Genomic DNA, 24,066 nt, shown 5'->3' on the forward strand with positions numbered 1-24,066 from the left:
AAAGAAAGACAAACTAGGTTTTGAAAGACCAAAGATGACAAAGTATTGAACGTGTTTTGTTGTTCAGAATCAACTTTCTCTTTATTTAGGTTTTATGTCATGCCTTTGTTCAATAGGACTGAATTCAGAGTGTGTCTGTGAGCAGATTTATTTGAAATCTGGAGACTGCAATTCTCTATGGACTTGGGCGATTTTGTTTCCAACTCATCTCATTTTTCACAATTCCCATAACCTATAATGTGCAGCAACTTTTGTCAGTGTAGGTTTGGGTCATTTAAACACTGAAACTATGAAACCGGGCAAACGCTACAGAGGGAAGATAATGAAACCCTGCTGGGATTGTAAAAACTTTCCACCCAAAGACAAAAAAAGGCTATACATTTAAGGGCATTCAACTGGATCAATATAGACCTCTGATCTGTTTGTTTGAATTGTTCCCGTCTTCAAAGTTTTGATGCTTTGTTCTGGCAGTAGCCATAACAACTATCAGCAGGCATCTGAGATCAGTGCTGCTGGAATTGATGTTCACTGCAGGACTCCATGTTTTGAGTGATGAAGTAGCTGCAACCTTTGATCTGCTCCCTGCATTATAGATCTAGTCAGAACTCTTTTTTTATGTCTCATCTCAATAGTAAATGTCATATTGAACTGTGTTATTTGAAGCATGCTGGCTCAAACAATATAGGGCGAAGACAGCGCAGCATCCAGAATTTTCTTTATGGTGGAACAACACTTTCTCCCACACATTGCAGAAACCTTTTGAATCCCCAGAGGCCTCAAGACTCTCTATACATTTACTTTTTTCCAAGAGGCCAGTCAAACTGGCCACATTCTTAATAATGCATAAATTAACTTTGTATTTAAACTGTAAAAACTGCACCCTCCACATACTTTTTAATGAAAAGGAAGTTGCTACATAGATCAAAATGTATTTTTTCTACCAGGCTGTAAATATGTTTATTTGTCCTTGATGTAAATATGTAAAAATTGTGTATGTTTCTGTTCTGTGTCTTGTGTACTGTTTGTTTGTATATGTGTCTTTCTTGCTGCTGTTACACCCAAATTTCATCTTGTGGGACAATTAAAGGATTATTCTATTCTATTCTATTCTATTCTATTCTATTCTATTCTATTCTACTATTTCTGCCACAAGTGGCCATTAGAGGAACTGCACTTTATTTTTCAGCTCCACAGGTTCCTGTTTACTAATAACTGCTTTCCTTTGTGCATCTGCAGCTCACAGAAGAAAAATAAATCACATTACAGGATAAAAAAACAACTAACGACGATGGATTTCATTAGTGGGAACATTTTTTGATGTTTGTTAGATGACAAATGCCATGAGTGCTTCGTCATTGATCAACAATCTGTCCTCTCTTTCACCATCAGGGGACGGGCAGGTTGATTTTGAGGAGTTCATGACGATTCTTGGTCCCAAGCTGCTCTCATCTGAAACAAGAGAAGGCTTTCTGGGCAGCACAATCGATACCATCTTCTGGCAGGTAAATCTTGATTCTCTTTTACCTTTATTCTCTGTCACACATCCGTTTTGTTACCACTTCTGAGTCATGAAATGAACTGGATGTGATGATGAGACAGATGCTATATGTCTGAGCTGAAATATAAATGCAGCATCGTTCTTCTACATCTTTGTTTTAACTGAAAACCAAGGAGCAGGATTTTTAAATCTCTTTACAAAAAAAAGCTGCATGTTGGTCCAGGAATGCTGTCCTCAGTCTACTGTTCTTAACCCTCCTGTTATGTTGCGGGTCAGATTGACCCAGAACAGAAGAGATGTCACATGTCATCTGCATCACTAAAGGAAATGAAAAAAACAAAATTATACAAGAAAATTGTAAAATAATCAATGCCAGGGTTTCTGACACTTTTGGATGAGTAAACATGCACCGGATCAAATTGACCCAGGAACATAATTGTTGTTCCTGGAAACCAACATAACAGGAGGGTTAAAAAGTGTGTTTGTCTGGTTTCCTCTAGATCTCTCATTGGGAAATATCTAGCAGTCACATCAGTGGAGGTACATTACATGATTGGTTACTGCATCATTACGGTACAAATGATGACCAACTGAAAAGGTACATTTTAATTTTAGTATTAAAGAATTAAAAAATAACAAAACACCAATGCCAAATTAACCTAATTACACTAATTAACTGCACTATGAAAGCAAAATAGAGCTCATATATATATATTCTACATCTTTAATGAAGTTGTGCAGTGTTTTAATTAGTTTTGCTCTTACGCAATCAACTCTGTGACTATATTTTAGATTTTATGTTCCTGAAAAAGAATATTTGTGTTAAAGTGACGACATCCTGGAGCAGCTAAAGTATGACGTGTCTTCTGTGCACTAATGGATTCTGCAGTGAAATACAGTCTTCTGAATATAACTCCATTTCCAGATTTTTTCAATCTTTTTTTGAAGGGCAGTGCAAAATACAATTTTTTATATACTGATCTCCGTTGAGTTGTATTGTGACCGACTCACAGCATAAAGGGGTTTCAGAATCTGAGAACAGTAGTAAAAAATGTCTGAGTAAAATAGTTTTGCTTTGAGTGAGCTAGAGTGTTTAACACACACAGACACACAATAGAATGGAGGACAGAGCCTGAATGGGCATGTAGACAAATCTAGTATGTGTGAGAGAAAGAGCAGAGCATTTGGCACTGATAGTAACACTTGGCAAGCCTGTCCCCCTGATGTAATCATCAGCTTGACCCAGGCTTTTTCTCAGGGGAACGAGCTTGTGGTTTACACCGTGAGGACACAAGTCTTTAGAGGTATGAGTGCAGGACGGCAAATGTACTGCCAGCCACATTTGGCCGATGCAGTGACCTTGGCTTGTAAAGAAGAGCGGTTGGCTTGAAACAGTTTGTTTCATTTTTTTTTTCTTTTTTTCAACCCCTCAAGTAAAACTGGTTGTGGTTTACGGTTTGTTACTCCTGCATTAATAAACCCACATTTCAAGTCAAGACGAATGCCCAGACGCAGTAATCAAACACCTCATCAAATGTGTGGAGCACATTCAGAGGGAAAATGCACTGCAGACCGTCTTTTATCATAATTATTTCTTCACTCACCTCACAGATGATTACTTGCTTGAGACGTTACAATTTTGTGCCTAGTTAATTTTATTAATAGTGTATAACTGAGCCTTATTCAAATAATTTGTTTCAGTGTTCCTCTTTGAATACATAAGTGTTTTTTTCCTAATTATTAGAATATTAGAGTAGATGTTGAATTTTTTTTTTTACCTTGCATCCTAGTACCAGGGCGCTAAAAGTGATTTTTATGAAATATCTCAATAAATGTTGCATCCACTCTGCAGACAGTAACATGCAGTGTTTTGTGTTTGGTGGGACAATTGAAAAATGAAAATGATCTTAGCAATACAAGTATGCATGGAGAAAAATAACACTATCGGCTCAAAAGCCTTCCCATCAGTTCAGCAGACGCTGAATAAACAATCAGCTGAGACAACTCATGCTGCTGGCTCATTATGTCCCACTCATTAAGATTCAGAATCAGCACTTCAAATCAACAGCTCTTACATGGTTAGAAAAATGCAATTCCTTTGTGGTCGTAAACAACAGGATAAAAAAATATATCACATTCATTAAAAAAGAAAGAAAGAGAGAGAGAGAGACAGTAGAAATGTTTTTTTTCTTCTTGCTGACAATGATGCTTAATGCATTATAGTTTTACTCGCTGAAGATGCACAATTCAGTGCCATTAACAGGAAAGAAACATAATGACTATGTGAAATGCAAAAGATGTGGTAGAGATGAACCAAGAGCACATTATGAGTGTTTGTAACATCTGTCATTTCAGCCCAACCATATTTCAATAGAAGTTGTTGGAGACAAAAATAATGCTAAGGAGAGTTGCTGTCAGATATAAACTGTAATCTTTAGTTCCAAATTAATGCTAGCTGTGATTTGCATCGGGCGTAATGTGCAAATTGTCAGAGAATGCAAAGTTTTTAGCCATAATAAGCTTTTTAGTCGAATTCCATCCATTTTTTTTTACCTAACTAGAATTGCAGGATGTTGGAGTCAGTCCTAGCTGGGCGACGAGCAGGGTACAGCCTGAACATGTGTAATACAAAGACACTGACAGCTGTTCACACCAACAGCTAATTTGGAATCAACCTAATATGTCTTCAGACACGTGAGAACATGCAAGCTCTACACAGCGGACCAAGAGGTACAAACCCATGGTGTAAAATGACATTGCTAACCATTTCATTATGGTGCCAAGGTAAAGACCTTAAAATAGTATGCAGCACAACCCAGTCTGGCAGAACCAGACTCAGGGAAGATGGTTAAGGTCTACAAAAACTGGAATAAGAGGGAAGTCAAGAGAGGAGAGCAAAGACTAAAATAAGAAGTAATAATAAAACAAATAAATGATATAGTAAGTCAGTCAGCTAATATGTAATTTTTCTTTTCCCCATAATGGTAACTTAGAGAAACTGGCACAAGTATAGTTCAGGAAACAACAAAGTAAATATAATACTCCACTACATTAGGAAACGTTATACTGTATGTGCATAGTTGGGCTTCAATAATGACATTCATAATTCTCATCATGACGTAAAGCATTTTAAATTTTCAGTAGCTTTTAAAAGCGTTGAATATATCATAGTTAAGAATAATTTAAATGATATAGACTCACAGCTGCAGATTTGTCAGTTTTATATCCATGAGGTGGATTCCCCAAAGCTCTGTTGAATGGAGATCTGTAGAGGTCATCTAAGTACATGGAGCTCATGCAGAAGAAACCGGTAGGAGGTGATTCGAGCTTTGTGACATGGTCCGCTAGTTTGCTAGAAGCAGTAATCAGATTGGTACACTGTGGTCACAAAGGGATAGTTAGGCTTCACCATTTAAACGATGCTCACATGGTACCAAGGGGCCTAAAGTGCCAAGAAAATACCCCCCACCCCAGTAGACCATTATCAACAGGATGAACTGCTAATAATAGACAGGATGGAGCCATGCATTCATGTGGTTCATACTCAATTCTGAAGCTATCCTCTTAATGTTGCAGAATAGCTCAAGACCCATCAGACCAGAGACCGTTCAAGCCCATCTGCTTGAGGGTTCGACATGTTGTGTGTTCAGAGACATACCGTGGTTGTAATAAATGGTTATTTGAGTTGCTGTTGCCTTCCTATCATCTCCAAGCATTTTCACCCAGAGAACTGCCACTGTCTGGATAATTCCTTTACCTCATTCACTATAAACTCTGCACATGGTTGTGCAGGAAAATGCCAACAGATCAGGAGCTTCTGAAATAATCAGACCAGCCTGTCTGTCAACAACAAGGATGTTATGCTTAAAAGTCACTTAAATCACCTTTCTTACCATTCTGATGTTCCGTTTTACACACTTGCATTGACCATGTCTACATGCCTAAATGAACTGAGTTGCTATCCTGTGATTGGCTGCTTAGACATTTGCAGAGAGTTAAGAGCCGTTGAAGAGAGGTACATAACAAAGGGGCTGGTGAGTGTAAGTCAGGGTATAACAGTGATGTCTACAACTGAATAGAAATCTTTAAAATCTGTAGAATATAGTATGTAGTCCCATGAACTGGATCTGAGGAGTCAAGAAATTTGTTCTGCCTTTACAACCAAGTAAAGCAGTCTCTGGCTGTATAGTATATGCTTACTATATGTTTCCCAGAACCTTTCCCAGACATGCTTTATATAACTTTTTGTAATTATGCTTATAATTATTAGAATTAACATCCTTCAAATGTTGAATTTTACATTGATTTAGCACATCTTAATAATTTGCTTTGATGGAAGCAATATATTCAATAATTGTGACAAGGAAACAACGTGCACAATACTGATAATATTTTTGCTGTAGGCGTTTTGTGCAACACTTAAAAAAATTCAGTTATCGCAGCATTTTACGGAGTACACTTTCCTTCTTTGCCAGCATTTGTTTTCTGTGCTCGTCCATCAGAGCAGAGCGGGATTCATTCAGCAGGAGTGTGACACAAGCACACCCTGCACTCAAATGAACCTTATATTTTGTTGTGGTTCAGTCCTTTTGAACCCTGAGAGTAGCTCCATTCTTGACTTGGAAGAGAGATTTTTTTCATTCCAGCGATATCAAGCAAAGTGTCACATCCTCACCAGCTGGGGTGATGGGATAATGATTCACTCGCTGTCACACACTCACTTTCCTACTCATCCGTATCTGCTCCTGAACAGTTTGTTAATGTATCTAATTATCCCACTGGGTAATTATGAGCTTGTATTTTAACAACTGCAAACATTAAAGTTGTTTTTTAAAATCAGCAGCAGCAGCCTGATTAACAAGACAAACGAATAGTAAACAAAACAATGAACATTCATAAAATCGTTTTTCAATGCCTGCTTGATTGAGATCAACATTATTTTAAATTTTCATTTTTCATGTGCAAGCAGTTAATTCCCTCAACTGAAAATTACTGAAGATGTATGGAATACTTGTTATATAAGATCAAAGCTCCCCTGCACTTTTAATTGCAGGTCAGTGTACCTTGCATTGTGCTAATTAATCCCTGAGTAGGATGGTGACTCATCATTGAGATGGTAATTTATGCCAAGAACCCAAAGTACAGTACCATGGCTTTGAGAAAGAATAGTAGAAATGGAGATCATATAAGTTGTGAAGACAATGAGTCAGAGGTCAAATCTGGTCAAACGCAGTGTCTTTCCTCTTTGTGCGCTTGAGATTTATCAGTTTTTAATTAGTGAACTTCAAGGTAATAGTGTGTACCTTTTCAAGGATCATAAAGGTACAATAAAACTTACTTATTTGCACCATTTCTCAATATTAACTATAACCATATGTTTTGAAATTTATATTCTGTTAAACAAAAATAAGAAAATAATTTAATAAATTTCATTCAATAGACCATAGATTCTCTATCAGTCTTGTATGTCAGTGGCGGAGTGACGGAGTTACACTGTTTCCTAACAGCAGGAAGGTCTTTTTTCACTTTTGGGGTTTTCTTCAGGTGTTCTGGTTTCCTTTCAATTCAGTTCATAATTGTAACTTGGGTGTACATGTTGTTGTTGATAAAGCTTTAGAGTTAGAGATTTTGGAACATGTACAAAATACATGAATTGGTGTTTTTGTGTGCATTTTATTTAAAGGTACTGTTGCATTAGCGTATAAAATTGTAAAGTTTGGTTTCTGTAAGTTGCAAACCACAAGGGTAAAAAAAAAGCAGACATGTGAAGGGTTCATCAGTTGGCCTCTAGAGCATACGCCCAAATGGCGAGTAAAGCGTTATTTTCTTAGCCATGTGCAACAAAATAACACCCTGCACTGGTACTAAATCCAAGAAACTTATGATAATGTTTGCAGTTTTTCAAGCCATGTAAGCAGTTCTTGTTCGGGAAAACTTGGCAGACACTTTCATGGTTCCCAGACCTGACAGCATTAAAAAAATAAATTAACAGTTTAGTTTGTCTAACGCTTTGGTACTGCTGAATAAGCTGTATGTGAACAGCAACAACAAACATTATATTCAGGATTCAACATTTTACACTTGGTCAACAATCACACCAACCATAACAGACAGTCCCATCAGCATGACATTTTGTTTTCCAAAAAGTGGCTTTTAAAAGTGCTCCTCCTGGAAACCTGTCCTCTGAATGTAACTTTATTTTTTTTGTGTGTGTGTGTGTGTGTGTGTTTAAACAGCTTTGAGGACCAAAAACTGGCATTCCACTGTACTTGTGGGGACCAACTATCACTTGTGGGGACAAAGTTGTTTTAGTTTTCCTTATTTTTGCACATTTTTGGCGCATAAAGTGAAATAAACTGAACATGAGGAAGATGATCAGGGATTTTAAGTTGTTTTTTCTTCACTGTGACACTCTAGAATGTATTTTTACATCTTTATCTAAGATGTAAGTACAGTGCTAGCTCACTTGTCCCCCAGTCAATCAGCTTTCAGTGTCATATTGTGTATATAGTTTTTTTGGGGGGGGTTGCTTTTTTTTTTTTTTTGCTTATAAATGGAAAAAAAAAAAATCAAAGGACCACTGTCAAAAAAATAAAAACTATACCGATAGCCTTTCTCAGAAGTAAAACTGACAGCCAGGAGAAATGAGTGACCAGGTTTCCTGTAACTCTTTGACAGGACACCAGGGGTTTTCTTATTTTAGAGCTATTTACCCTATAATTACCCCATGTGCTGCACACCCACTTTAAATAAGAAAAAAATACACCAACAAAGTTTGGCTGTTATTGTTTAGCTTTCTGGCATGTAATTTGTTTCTTTCTTTCATTTATGATGATTTCTTTATTTTTTCTTAAAGGTAATAAGATAATGTTTTTTCCTTATCACTTTGATTTATTATGGGCTGTTTCCTTTAAGCCTAGAGACAAAGTCATTTAGTCCAGTCAAGAAACCGAAGTATCCCCAGTGTTGTTCTTGTTATTTGGTTGATGCTAACTGACCATGTGTTAAAGTCATATTTGTATACAATGTAACTCCACAGAACAGACTTGTAGTGCCTAATGTGAATACAAGTGTTAATGTAATCACAGTGTTATTTCTATAGAATAGATCTTTATAAGTTTTATTTGTCGATCTTTTTTCTACTTTTAAAGACAAAGAGACAATACACATAAAAACTAGCTTTATGTGGTAATGCTAAATATAGCAGACCCTGTTTGGTTCTTTTTTTGTTTATTTTTTCATCCAATATGTGTCAGAGTGCCTCTGGGTGCTTTAACCCTATGATAAAATATTACATCCTGCAAAAATGTCAGCTAATCTTCCCTGAAAGTTATTTTTGATGGAGAGACTTTAGTGTTGGCAGTGTTGGGGAGTATACATGTACCACTGTTACGTATTTAAAATACAAAATATGAGTAACTGTATTCCGTTACAGTTACCGTTTAAAAAGGTGGTATTTAGAATACAGTTACTTTGTTGAAATAAATGGATTACATGGCAGTACTTTCCTGTTTCATATTGTCACGGGTCAGGACTGTTTGGGTTTTGTTTGACAGCTACGTTCTGTTGTTCCAGGCGGCAGCGTTACGGTTGCCATGGTTACAGGGTGACGCTCTCTGCATGCCTGTTTCCTGGGTGAGAGAGCGCCTTTTTGTTGTTGTTGTGCTAAGCCAATAGGCAGAATGCTACAGGTATAGCTCTAAAGAATGTAGCATCATAGGCAGTGTAGTCCGTGCTGCAGGGAGAATGGACTGCCATACACGTTATGTGTCTGTGAGCGAGGGAGGGAGAAAAAGGAAAAGTACGAGCTGTCATCGAGCAAAAACGGGAGCTGGAAGCATGTAAATATAATAATAACCACTGCAGCCAAGAAGAGTGCCTGACGAGCCCAGTTGTAAGTAAGCTATTAAGACTCGACTGTACACCGTGTTCGTGTCTTCCTCCAAAAACAATAAGTTCCGTTGGAGCAGCCGTTCAACGCCTCTCTCTGTCTCTCGCTAGCAAAGTTGACCCAGACAACAAAGTAAAGCTATTTTTCGGCTACGAGCCCACACAGAACTCACCGTGTTAGCCAGAGGTCCCTTTACTATGGTTCGGAGCCACGGACCTTCAGTAACAGTAATAAATCACACAGCAATAGTACATTCATGTAGTTGTAAACAGCATGATAATATATTAAGTAATCCAAAGTATTCAGAATATGTTACTCTCATTGAGTAACGTAACGGAATACGTTACAGAATACATTTTGGTGCATGTATTCTGTAATCTGTAATGGAATACATTTTAAAAGTAACCTTCCCAACACTGAGTGTTGGTTGAGGTGTAGCATGGTTTGGAGAGCAAATGTCAGGAGGAAGCAGTGCACAGCAGAGAGGTGTGAGGAGCAGTCATTCTAACGAACAGGTATTCACCTCCAGGTCATGAGGACTCCTCGAAATGAACTGAAACTTGAACAGACTTTGCTGTTTTTTTTAGGCCGCATGTTGATCAGAAAAAAACCTGCAGCCTGGACTGTAAAGTGTTGTTTACATGTTAGCACTGTTGGGCAAAAAATTTGTACCTGGTGATTTTTTTAGACCTTAAAAATTACTTTTAAACTAGTTAACAACTGTAAGTTGCTATGCACTGCTGTTCCTTCTTTCTAGATATGAGTGAGTTTGAAAGAGCAGTTAAAAGGATGCTGGGTTCTAAAACATAATCTGTTTCTCAATAGTGCAAAAGCTGTTCCTCTTTCTCAGCAGTATATGCCTCTGGCATTTTGTGACACGTGACCAAATAATCGTTTGTTATTAAAATGCAAAATGTTACAGTTGGCACGTTCCATAACACATTATCAGAAGTGCTCTTTAATGTAAGTCTACCAGTCATGTTAAAGTCATGGTGAAGAATCCAACTCCGGACATTTAGACATGTGGCCTGTCTGGCTTGTAAATGGAGATTTTCGCCTTAAATCAGATCCATTAATCATCTTTTTTTTCTCTCCCCTTGCCGCCAGGGCACAATCTTGGATTTATAATGACTTTAGAAAAATCATCTGTGATGAATAATATGAATGTCACAGTGATTTTTCTTGAGACATTTTAGATTAGGTTAATATTTGTGTTGGCCCCAGCAGAGTTACCCTGGAAGTGAAAGTCTGCCATGAGCGCTGTAATTGTTTCTGTGCTATGGTTGTCTCTGTGGTGTATGTAAAGATCATATGCAATATCATATAATAGACTTATTCCAAATGTGATGTCCAGGTCAATTTCATTTATCAAGTGGGACGGTCAAATTCTTATTACAAACTTTTATTGCATCAAATACAGTGGCTTGCAAAAGTATTCGGCCCCCTTGAACTTTTCCACATTTTGTCGCATTACAGGCACAAACATGAATCAATTTTTTTGGAATTCCACGTGAAAGACCAACACAAAGTGGTGTACACGTGAGACGTGGAACGAAAATCATATGTTTCCAAACATTTTTTACAAATGAATAACTGAAAAGTGGGGCGTGCGTAATTATTCAGCCCCCTGAGTCAATACTTTGTAGAACCACCTTTTGCTGCAATTACAGCTGCCAGTCTTTTAGGGTATGTCTCTACCAGCTTTGCACATCTAGAAACTGAAATCTTTGCCCATTCTTCTTTGCAAAACAGCTCCAGCTCAGTCAGATTAGATGGACAGCGTTTGTGAACAGCAGTTTTCAGATCTTGCCACAGATTCTCGATTGGATTTAGATCTGGACTTTGACTGGGCCATTCTAACACATGGATATGTTTTGTTTGAAACCATTCCATTGTTGCCCTGGCTTTATGTTTAGGGTCGTTGTCCTGCTGGAAGGTGAACCTCCGCCCCAGTCTCAAGTCTTTTGCAGACTCCAAGAGGTTTTCTTCCAAGATTGCCCTGTATTTGGCTCCATCCATCTTCCCATCAACTCTGACCAGCTTCCCTGTCCCTGCTGAAGAGAAGCCCCACGTGTTTGCTGTGTCCCCCACATGGCTTGTGGCAAACTGCAAACGGGACTTCTTATGGTTTTTTTGTTAACAATGGCTTTCTTCTTGCCACTCTTCCATAAAGGCCAACTTTGTGCAGTGCACGACTAATAGTTGTCCTATGGACAGATTCCCCCACCTGAGCTGTAGATCTCTGCAGCTCGTCCAGAGTCACCATGGGCCTCTTGGCTGCATTTCTGATCAGCACTCTCCTTGTTCGGCCTGTGAGTTTAGGTGGACGGCCTTGTCTTGGTAGGTTTACAGTTGTGCCATACTCCTTCCATTTCTGAATGATGGCTTGAACAGTGCTCCGTGGGATGTTCAAGGCTTGGGAAATCTTTTTGTAGCCTAAGCCTGCTTTAAATTTCTCAATAACTTTATCCCTGACCTGTCTGGTGTGTTCTTTGGACTTCATGGTGTTGTTGCTCCCAATATTCTCTTAGACAACCTCTGAGGCCGTCACAGAGCAGCTGTATTTGTACTGACATTAGATTACACACAGGTGCACTCTATTTAGTCATTACCACTCATCAGGCAACGTCTATGGGCAACTGACTGCACTCAGACCAAAGGGGGCTGAATAATTACGCACACCCCACTTTGCAGTTATTTATTTATAAAAAATGATTTTCGTTCCACGTCTCACGTGTACACCACTTTGTGTTGGTCTTTCACGTGGAATTCCAATAAAATTGATTCATGTTTGTGGCTGTAATGTGACAAAATGTGGGAAAGTTCAAGGGGGCCGAATACTTTTGCAAGCCACTTTATTCCTATCATATATTAAAATATATTTTTAACAGTATTAGTGGTTTTATGTTTTTTATTCAGTTCCCCTTTGTTTTGTTTTTCCATCTAGCTTTTGCAATAAAAGAAAATGGTTGCAGTTTTCAGCAAAGTGGCATCATAATTTAATCAAAATCTTGTTTTTGAGGCTCTGCTGGTGCTCTAATCTGCCTGCTTTACTTTCTGATACTGCTCTGCATCTGCTAAATGGGTCCGTTATGGACCAGTGGGCTTGTTGAATGTTTCAACAAGCCCATTTGCTGCTGATTAGTTAGTAAAAATAATATCTAAAAACATCCGAGCCTATGAAAGATTTCTGCAGGTACCCACCAAAAGGGAATGGTTTGTAGGAATGTTTTTGAGGTTTTTCTCCTGCCTCAGATTGCTGTGTAAGTGTTCTGTCAGATAGTGCTAACAACACAACAACCACTCACAGCAAAGCATCCGTCCACATGACATTTCTTTTCTCTGTTATTTATCTGGTCATACACTGCTTACACAAGTCTGTCGTTTTGTTGTTGAAGTTGAATGTTTAACATAAACCTCTGCTGTACTTGACTTTAGCTTGACTTCCTGTGCCCATGCAGGTAGAGCCTTCAATAATATCTATGCCCTAGTAATACAGCAGGCTTGAACTGATTCAGGATCAGCGTTTGAATTTGCCAAATAGATACATTTGATAAATGTCCTCAATCATTTTCTTTTTTCTTTCTCATTCATTGCAATGATTAGTTATAATTCCAAGTTTCTCAGATTGCCTTGCTAAATTACTGAAATTTAAATAAGATGTCTGCTGATGAAGAACTGCTGACTGTCAGATGTCCTGCTCCAGGCAGGTAGTATGAGAAGAGCCAGCACTTCTCTAACAAGCAGCTGCTGGGTGTTTGATAGATTCAAGGCCAACGTGCAGGATGTAAACTAACTCTAAGGGCGTTCACTTACCGGCTGGGAAGGCTGAGACGAGAGAAAAATCACTTCCCCTCGCCAGGCATGGCCTTGAATGGCAATGAAGGTGGCACAGAGACACAGCGTTACAGACAGCTAATCAACACCCACACATGTGCACACGCATGCACATGTTCTCCGTTTCGTTCCATATGCCTAATCATCCTCCTTCCAGCAGTCTGATCTACTTTAAGTGTTGTCCCGCTAATGTGATCCTCCTCACATTGAAGCACAGAGTTTGGGAGGTGAATTATGGAGGATTATCAAAGTGAAAATGACTCAATTTGTCTCTGTCGCGCCATGTCTTAAAGTGCTATCATGCTTCAAGAAGGGCATTATTTTTGATCCCTGGCCAGAATCTTTTCCTTGAGGCCGTCAGTGCCTTTGCGAGACAGAAATGTATTTTCACGATGACCTCCACCTGAGTTTTCAATGCTGACTTTGAATGACAGCAAGCAGTAATCTCTTCATGCTTAAAAAAGAAGCCAGTGTTGTAGTACCAAAAACTGTAGTTCTTCAAGTCAAACCCTTCAGTGTTACAAAGAACTTCTTCAGCCATAAAAATGGCATCTTTAGAGCCTAAATGGTTTTATCTCCATGTGAAATTTCCCTCTTTGTGACCATTTTTATTCTTTTGAGCCTTAAAGCTTTGGGCGTGGCCATTGTGATTGACAGGTACGCCATTACAGGTTGCTGTAGCCAATCACAGTGGCTCCACTTCCTGAATAATAATAGTAAAAATAATAATAATAATAACTTTATTCAAATAGGACCAAAACATAGAATTAGTGCTTCACAGTTTGAATAATTCATTTTCAATTCAATTCAGTTTAATTTATATAGCACCAAATCACAACAACAGTCGCCTCAAGGCGCTTTATATTGTAAGGTAGACCCTACAATAATAGATACAGAGAAAACCCAACAATCATATGACCCTCTATGAGCAAGCACTTTGGCAACAATGGGAAAGAAAAACGCCCTTTTAACAGGACGAAACCTCCAGCAGAACCAGGCTCGGTGAGGGGCCTCTGCCACGACTGGTTGAGGAGAGAGACAGAAGATGGGAGAAAAGACACGCTGTGGAAGCGAGCCAGAGATTAATAACAGGTATAAAAGTATACAAGTAATAAAAGCTACACATTAAAGATAAGTGTATGCAACAAACACACACACATAATCAACCACATGGCCTCACATTCATTCCAAAATACACATACACACAACTCAACTGAACCTTTCAACTGTCTTTGGGCTGTCGGCGCCTTTTAGAGTGTTTTTTAATTACCTGATAATTTGCTGACTTCCTTTTTGGGCTGTAAGCTACACATCAGTGTTCCAATTTTGGTTTGTGTTATTTTAGTCTGCTACTTGGCACTTATTAGCAGGTATCAGTGTCTGTGTGATCCAGTTATACGGTCTTTGGATGCCGCTTATTAACCAAGTGTTAATAAGTTAGCACTCCATCTTCATTTCTAAATATTGTCACATCAGTCTCCTAAGGACAACAGAATGCATCATGTCAGAGGGGCTACTTCCATCTGTAGTTGGCACATTGGTTTTATTGGTTGTTGGCTGTTTTCATTTTTCTTTTTACGTAATCTTTGGGAACGCTGACACTTTTCTCGAGACACCTCACCTCATGTTGCTATTGATTATCAAGTGGCAGGTTGCAGTAGGAGGATTATGACTTTATTTGTTGGTTAACAGAAATATATAACATGGAATACGCTGTATACAGTGCTCAGTACAACAATTAATTGTAGTAAAATTGTAGTGGCCAGAGGGGCCGATGGCGCGATATGGCAGCCTTGCTTCTGTCAGTCTGCCCCAGGGCAGCTGTGGCTACAACTGTAGCTGCCTCCACCAGTGTGTGAATGTGAGAGTGAATGAATAGTGGCATTGTAAAGCGCTTTGGGTGCCTTGAAAAGCGCTATATAAATCCAATCCATTATAAAACTTTAAAGCCTTAAACTTACTGTATCTACATCCATGCTGTTCGTGATGAACACTATATTGCTACTGTACTGTTGAGTCAGGCTGATAACTTTTCTTCTCTTAGTTCTGAAACAAGAAAGCTGCTGTTTGAAGTTTTGCTGCTCGTGGAAAAGCAGCATCAAGCACCCTCAGGCCTCCTGCTTCAACTCTTAATTTGATTCCTGCCTCTGCCTGCTCCCTTCATCATTTGGAGCCTCGTGTTTTTTTTTTTGTGTGTGTACACTATGACATTTTTGTTCCTTTTTCTTCATCCTAACTCACGCTCCTTATGTTCCATGTAGCTTTAATTATGTGTGAGTCAGCTTGGCTCCTTCAGTGATTCACTTCATTACAGCTCTTTCTCATCCACGATGCAGCTCTGAGAGGTGTCAGCACCACATCACTGTATTTTCTGCACAATTGCTTGACTTAAAATATGCACAAAATTGCATGTGCGCGCGCACACACACACACACACACCGTGGAGGAGCATTTGTGTTATTGAGTGTCCAGAATTTTAATGATGTGTCTGCCAATCAGAATAAATTTCTTTGACTACATTACACTGACACTGATTTACTTGAGGCGATCTTATTCATTTTTATCTACCAAGTAATCACAGCGTAAAGCCCTATTTAGATATATATGGAGAAAATCATTTGTCAGCTAAATGTAATCAAAAAGACATAGGTCTGTTTCCCACTATTCATCATTTCACAGCGCTGTACTTTTATACTCCGAGCTTCACTTCAAAGTCCCATCAGGCCTGCAGACAGAAAGGATGAAGAGTGAATATGGATGTATAGGACTTCAAAAGATTTGCACCCCATTCACAAAACCTTTATTTATTTATTTACACAAAATAGTCAGAGTTCAGGCGTTTTTATTAGCCAAACTCACAATACTGCATGAATTAGCATTTCCCCTTGACTTTTAAGTACAGGCTTGGTGATGCAGTCCTTGACATACTGAAAAAGAAGACCTTATGTGACATTTCTTTGAAGATGATTTTAATTTCTGCAACACAAATAAGCAGGTGGATAGACAGATCTCTCAGCTTCCCCCTGCATCTACAATGACGTTGAATGTTTTCTTTGGGGAATTATTACATTGGTGCTTCTCGAACTTTTTCCATGTTACAGACTAAAAAAACTAATTTTTTGTGACAATCTGCAAAATTTTTGTTTTGCAGTACCTTATAAACTGTATAAACTGAACTTAAATTGAAGGTTTCAATGGAAGTTAGAGTTGCCTATGTTGCGCTAGCCGATATAAGAAAACTTCTCTCAGTTTGGATCGAGCTTTAATTAGATTTTTCTACCACTTTAAGATGAGAAATACAATATATAACCAGTCGTCCTTTATTAGGGGTCCTGCTACCCCATGGGTTTAATTAAACCATGTTTTAAACTGTACTATCAGCTATTGAACTGCAATTCAATTCCAACACCTCTAAGTAAAATTGTGCTTACGATTTATTTGGTTGTTTACATTTCTTCCTCATCTTTGTGTGTCTCTCGCTGTACTTAGCTCATTCTCATATCTTTTATCTCTCGTCCCTGCTGTCTCCTCTGTTGTTCATTCTTCTGCAGTAAAAGGTAATGAATTACATGAGGCACACCACATAGATCCACTGAAAGCCAATAATGAGGGCAGTGACCCTCAGGCTGCTCCTGTAGTCTGCTCCAGTACAGGGGTTAATGTGAGTAATCTCACCTTGATTAACCATGCTAACAGTAATTGGCTATTGGTAGCTTTCTAAGTGGCCTTAGGCATTTTCCTTCTTCCCTTATTTTCCTCAAACTGTCTGTGAAATAAACTGTCTAAAGTCTGCTGTCCTGATCCAAGTATCATGCCAGGATTCGCAGACTTTAAGTGCCTAATATGAACATTTATCTGCAACTGTTCAATCAGATATTACTGTTTGTATATGAAAAAGCTGTAAAAATTCTTAGGATGAGGTTTTTTTGTTTTTGTTTTTTAATCTACCATGTGTTGGTCGTGGGGCTATAATGAAATGTGCACTGGAGCGCAGAGGTTACAGACTTTAAGACAGAAGTATAAGAGTCTCACTGCAAGTCATTTTCATCAGTTTCATCATGTGGCCAATGTTTATGTAACTTCAAAACACTACATGACTGGTTCCAGAAATGAGCTACAATTCATTTTCCCACCTGTTGTTACCCTCGTGGCACGTGTTATGTTTTCTTTTGCTCAATTAATCTTCTGGCCTTTGACAGCTTGGTGACGCAGCGGTAATGGAGACATAAATTTCTCCTGAAGGCTTTGGGCCTTTTAACGGAAACAGATAGGCTGCAGAGATCGATAAAGACGCTGAGCATTCATTTTAACAGGGAAGAGAATGTGTGCATGTTAGACCTGGGTGTTGAGCAGAGGAGGGCATAAATAATTGACTAAACTGAATTGCCTTACAGGTTGCATACTTTGTTTTACTGAAGATTTCTATTCTCTTTACTTTACACTTCCAAACTGCACCATCCCACACTGCAACAAGTGTACCTGTGTGTAGTCACAATGACGATTGTTGAAGGGTCTCTTAATAAGGAGCAGGGTAGAAATACAGCAACCAGCTTTTGGATGCCGTCACTTTTCTCTGCAGTAATTTATATACTACTGTCAGACTGACGTTTTAAGATCAGGGGCTGAACTTGCTTGAAAACACAGCTAGTTATTTACAGTGTCAGTCAGACAATAAATCCAACATTTACGAAATGCTTCCACTTCTAATCCTCCTTTTCTTCTTTTTGGTTTACTCATCATTAGCGTTTATAGTAATAAATTGAAGCGCTAATCAAAAACGTCTATAAAGTCATATGATTTAGTCTTCACTGAAATAATTACACAGAAATCACACTTGTAAGTTTGTGGAGTTTCATCTGTATTTAACATAAAACAGATGTGCACCATCACAAGTTTTGGTTGTTACGGATGTAACTGTGCAGACTCCGTAGTGGAGGAGTCTGTTTCCATTTAATACTAGTTGGATCAGCACTTAATTCACAACCAGTGTGAAAGTGTGTAGGGGCTGGACTGGAACTCAGTCTTTCTTTGCTTTTTCTTCTTCTCCCTCTATCTCACTTCCCTTACCTTTGATTTCGTTGTCACTCTACGGCTCTTGTTTGTTCGTTCTTTATCACTCCCAGTCATCCCGATTACACCGAATCGCTCCTTATTTAACAAGAGAACTGCCTTTTTGCTCACACTCTGACCTTTATTAGTTTCAGTCTTCAGCTCTGCTTTTGTTTTCTTTCAGGAGTCAGGTTTTTTTCCCATTTTTGTTCTGTAACTGTAATTTAGTTTAGAAAAACCATTTAATTTTAAAGGTCTGTAATTTCAATGCTTTCTTTATTCCCTTTATTCTAATTAGATGCATGTTTTGATGGTAAGCCTTTTTTTTCTGAACATCCTAATTAGGACAATTATTTTAATTTTCAGATTTAGAAAATTTATATTTTTAAGCAGACATGATATTGTGAAAATACTGAGATTTGGATATGTGAGTAATGTATGAGTGTTTTTTGTTTTGTTTTGATTTTGCAGACAGTGCAGCACAGCCCTACAGTGTGTAGGAAACAGCTGGGAACACCATACGTGCACAGCTGTTTGCGTATAAACCTCCTTTCAGTATTGCAGGTGTGTGCGATCTTGCACTATAGAGGCTGTGCCAGGTGTCTTAATCAACTGTAAGTTTTTGTTACTTACAACCAGAGATGGGCAGTAACGCGTTACTTGTAACGCGTTACTGTAATCCGATTACTTTTTTCAAGTAACGAGTAAAGTAAGGGATTACTATTGCAAAAACGGTAATTAGATTACCGTTACTTTCCCGTAGGAACGCTGCGTTACTGCGTTACTAAAACCGTGATTTTTTTTTTGCGAGAATGTCTCATGACAGTGACGTAAGCAAGTGCGACGTTAGTGGCAACAGCTGTGTGCAGATCAACAATGGATAATATATCGAGTGCGGGAGAGAGTATGAGCGTGCAGCGTTTAAAGCATGGAAGTACTGACCTTACTTTAAGTTTGATTCCATAAAAAGTGACAAAAACATTAGTGTCCGTTGTGCGTGGGAAGAAAACTTCTTTTTACAGCAAAAAAACCCCTAAACTTCCAAGCAAGCACCGAGTGCGCTACGACATAATGGGAAATTCATAGAGAAACTCGCGGATTCTTCAACTGACTGCTGCGGCACACCTGCACCAGGGTAAACCTCCGCCCACCCCACTTCTGCTTTACAGGTGAAAATAGAGCAACAGGACCGCTAGTCGTTGATTTTATTTATTTTCTGCTGTGTTTTACTTGCATCTATTTGAAAGAGTGAGTGTTAACACACAAAAAAATTATTTTATGTGCTGGAATGTGCAGAAAATAGGTTTAAATATTAAACAAATTTCTTCCAGTCAGAGAATGTTGCATATAATTAAATCTTTGCTTGATGCATAAAGTTAAAAGATTAAAACGAATAAAACTAGTTTTAAAAAGAGACTTTTCCATTTGATTACATTTTGTATGATGGATTATGTAGAAAAAGTAGAATTGGGCTGAAAGATCTATCGCTTTATCACCTATTCAGGTTGTAAATCATGTTTTTAAAAAGTAACTAAGTAACTAAGTAATTAATTAGTTTTGAAAACAAGTAATCAGTAAAGTAATGGGATTACTTTTTGGGGGAAGTAATCAGTAATTAGTTACTGATTATTTTTTTCAAGTAACTTGACCAACACTGCTTACAACCATTTTGTCGGACTTGGAAATCACATCACATATTTGACATATTTGAAGCCTTGTCTGTCAAGCTTCTGTAAAATTCTCCCCAAAGTCCAGAACTCTCCTTTTTCCAGCTTGGCACCAGCATCCACAGATTACATGATCAGTTTTTGTTACTGTCATGTTGCCCTGAAAAAAAACAAACCAAAACAACAAAAACCCTGGTGCAGTCAGATCCCTGGAAAATCACCAACTCACACTTTCTTATAATCAGCCTCTGACAATACACTGAAATGAAAAAAATGAAATATCTCTTATTTCTATAGATAGTGTTTACATTAAAACAAGCATAGAGCATGTTCTTCTGCATTCAAATCAAACAGGATTCAAGGATGTGCCTCCTCAGCTGCAGCATGTTTTAAATGGATTAATATTTCTACCATTTGGAAAAAATAGGACTTGCAAGTTCATTGCATTAGATTTACATTAGCAAATGCATATAATTGGATTCGTCAGTGTGTGGAGAACGTTATCTGTAGCTCTATGATTTGGCTGTACTGCAAAGGGCTGAACTCAGCAGATGGATGGATGCTGGCTCTTGGCACCTTCTCACCGCCTGTGTGTGTGAGCAGCTGAGTACGCCTCATTTACGGGTGTAAAGACGAACATGGCTTTCTCCGCAATCCCAAATCCACTTTGCGGTCTTAACAAATATTCAAGAGTTTGCAAAAAGTCAAGAAATTCATGGTTTAAATTCAAGGTTAGTGCTTCTGCATGTGTGGACAAATACGATCTCAGTGCATCTCCTTACACTGATTTTGATTAATTTTATGGTAGTTACAGTTTTAATGAACTTCAAGACTCTTTTAGTAAAAGTGTTTCTAAACCTTGCATCAAAGGCTCTCACAGTGACTCAGATATGTTATAGTACAGTTATAATATACCCACTGTTCTCGTGAAATAATTGAAGAGAATATGAAAAACAGAAAATCCACATTTTGAATTATAACCTGTCCACTTCTTAATAAGTAACTGTATTATTTGAGTCTTTATGACACCTCATGCATTTATTAAAATGGTATAAAGTTATGTCAATGCAGTAATATTATTAGTGGTGTGATTATAAGGGCCTGTGTCCATTTTCCCTACTCAAACATTTGTCAGTTGAAAACTTTTGGAAGAGAGTGCACTTCTCAATTTCTCCCACAAACCAATCAAATTCAGAAAGGAGTGGGACTTATGTTATCAACACTGTAAACAGTTTATCAGCATTATACACTGGACCCTAAAGTTCTGTGAGTCCAGCTATAATAAACAAACCCAGTCTCCCTTGCAAATAGTTTGCATCTGTTCTTGCTGAAATGCTATCTTTGAACTTTAGCATTGGAGAAGAGGAAAACCTGACAACCACAACAGGTGGTTTTTCACACACAGTGTATGTGGTGCAGCATGGAAGCGCAATGATTAGCACTGTTGCCTCACAGCAAGAAGGTCCTGGGTTCAAATCAACCATCTGCTTCTGTGTGGAGTTTGCATGTGTCTACGTGGGTTTTCTCCGGGCACTCCAGCTTCCTCCCACAGTCCAACGACATGCAGATAGTGAGGTTAGGTTAATGTCAGTGTGAAAGTTGTTTGTCTCTCTGTTAACCCTGCGACAGGCTTGTAGGTTTAGGATCCAAAGTTATGGTATATCCCTTAAATGTTCAAAATGGGAGGGACTTCTGACTAATGGCGGTTTGGTGCGAGTAGCTTTTTTCGTGAGCTCTTGCAGGGTCGGCCTTTTTTAAATTATTATCGGGCACTTTTTCTCTGAGTCGACCCCAAGCGATATCTATCTCATTTTAAAATAGTACATTTTTTGATTTTGCTCACTAAAATGCCACCTAAGCCAACTAAAGGAGGAAGCTCGGTCTGGCCTCACTTGCGGCCTGCTTCTCCTGACTACCCTTTTACCCGTCCTGAATCGGGGACTGCGGCCCAGGCCGCCACCAATAGCGATGTCAGTGCTCTCAAAGCGGTGCTGCTTTCGGCTCGCCGCAAGGACTTTGCTGCTACACTTAAAACGGAGTTTCAAGCTATCCTTGGTGAAAGTCTTTCCTCCATTAAGTCCGAGCTGCTCTCCTTCAAAAAGGAATTAAATGTTCAAAATGTAATTGTAATGCCTGTGTAACATATTGGTTTAATAACCCCTGGATTTAGCCGTCAGTCATGGCTTTAAAAAATATGCCAGTTGTCCATGTTGGATCCAGACCAATCAACATAAGGTTTATTATATATATTTGATCTGTTCATTTACTTTTACCAAAGCTTCTTGTGCTGTACAACACATATCTACCTTAAAGTCTAAAAGTTCCCAAAAACGGGGTCCTGCAAACTTTAGTAGTCCCTGAGTTCCTTCAGTTTGGACACACAAAAGAGGAACATGTCTTTCAAGAGTTGGAACAGCTATGAAAACTTTGCCAAAAGCACCTACCAGAAATGGTTCATGCTTTAAAGATTAGTTCAAAACCACGCAGTAACATTCCTGCTATTTGTTACCAGACTTTTTTTTTTTCTTTAAATATCAACAATGAAAATGTCAGTTCAATCACAGGATTTTAATGATCACGTGAATCTGTTTTATCCCCATCACTCTGTCACGGATTCAATTCATTTCAATACAAGGCTCCTTCTGAGCTTTGACCACAGCAGACCTTAACAGTATGTGACATTTCCAACTTCTCCAAAGTCTCCATTAAAGTTCTCTGTGCCTGAGGCATGTGATTGCACTTCAGACTGAACTTCTTAGGAGAATGTGTAACAAAGAAGACTGAAGGTTTCCAGCGTGGGCTCCAGTATGAAGCTGTAGGTCACAAACCACTGGGTGTCCTACTAAAGGTCTTTTCTGTGGGAGTCACTTTAGGTTCAGGTGTGTAATTCTTTTCTACTCCCCTTTCTTTCACCATATTCTCAATAAAGGTCAGTCCATGCTTGAATGTGAATGTAGGTTGAGAAAGTCTGTGGGATATGGGAAATGAAAATAAAATGGTTTTTTCCTATCTTCTACTGTAGTGCTCTGTGAATAGAGCTATCCTCTGGCTCATCCCTCTTTTTCTTGGCAAATGAAGTTCTGCCAGTCTCTTGATGGGTGCCAGCGATGCCGTCTTTATTGCGAAGCGAGGCCACATAAAGGTTGGGTAAACACAATTAGGCTGCCGACCTTTTCCTTTGGGGGGAAATAACACAAAAGTTGGCAGTAACTTTAAGTGGCAGATGCTGCAGGGGCACTCCAGGTAGATCTGTCTGTGTAGTACAGATCCTCTCTCTGTTTTCCAGAGGGAGATGCGAGGAGAAATAAACAGAGCTCTGCAGTCTGTGAAACATCGCATCCATTTCTGAAACAGGAGGCAAAACATCTTTTTATGCTGCTGTACATGGTGGCTGATGTGAGATTGTTGCTGTATGAGCTTTCCAGTTAGGACCACAGCAGCAGAAGTGTCCCCATTCCTGAAGAGAGCAGGCGCATGAAAATGATCAAGTCTAACAATTCAATTTCAATTCAATTTTATTCAATTCAATTTTATTTATATAGCGCCAAATCACAACAAATGTCGCCTCAAGGCGCTTCATAGATACAGAGAAAAGCCCAACAATCATATGACACATACAAAGGAGAATGATGGGTTGTGAAGAGGCTTGCAGATGCATGGCTCTGTTTGAGATTTGCTAGTTGGTTGCTTGGAAGAGTATTAGCTGAACGGCTGGGATTATGGGCTGAGCTTGACTTTGTTTCCTGCCTAAACTAATGCCATACTCTATTTAGTCTCACAAAAAGTTTGTGTTTGTTTATGTTTGTCAATACTGAACTGTGGGGCTCTTTGTTATCTGAAATGTATGTTCAATACTAATGTAGAACAGCGGTCCCCAACCCCCGGGCCTCGGACCGGTACCGGTCCGTGAGTCGTTTGATACTGGGCCGCGAGAGTTGAGGCTCAGGTGTGAAATGTATGGTTTTCAGGGTTTTCAGCGTTATTTTGTTATCGTTTTTATCGTTTACTCTGTTTTCCTGGGTCTTTTCATGTGTGTTATGAATAAATCTTCTTTTTTTCGGTACCGGTACCAGTTTTATTTTGTTGTATTTATCCGCGACACCTTAAAGGCCGGTCCGTGAAAA

At 38.8% G+C, this 24,066-nt stretch overlaps 1 protein-coding gene and 1 long non-coding RNA gene across 4 annotated transcripts in view; both read left to right on the forward strand.

The window, feature by feature from the left end:
• Positions 1–24,066, forward strand: part of caln1 (calneuron 1) — a 68,216-nt gene that overhangs the window by 25,154 nt on the left and 18,996 nt on the right. For all 3 annotated transcript variants that reach the window (XR_014868744.1, XM_085130958.1, XM_085130957.1), the window contains exon 4: positions 1,390–1,502. Coding sequence is in view for 2 of the 3 variants with exons in the window: in XM_085130958.1 (XP_084987084.1) it covers positions 1,390–1,502 (113 nt within the window). In the remaining variant the exon portion in view is untranslated. The remainder of the gene's footprint in view (positions 1–1,389; positions 1,503–24,066) is intronic.
• On the forward strand, positions 1,509–18,701 carry LOC146503787 (uncharacterized). The gene is made up of 2 exons (XR_014868746.1): positions 1,509–14,805; positions 14,839–18,701. It is a non-coding gene; the product is annotated as an uncharacterized LOC146503787 (long non-coding RNA).

The sequence above is a fragment of the Neolamprologus multifasciatus genome, chromosome 14 (assembly GCF_963576455.1).
Source record: "Neolamprologus multifasciatus chromosome 14, fNeoMul1.2, whole genome shotgun sequence".
NCBI lineage: Eukaryota > Metazoa > Chordata > Actinopteri > Cichliformes > Cichlidae > Neolamprologus > Neolamprologus multifasciatus.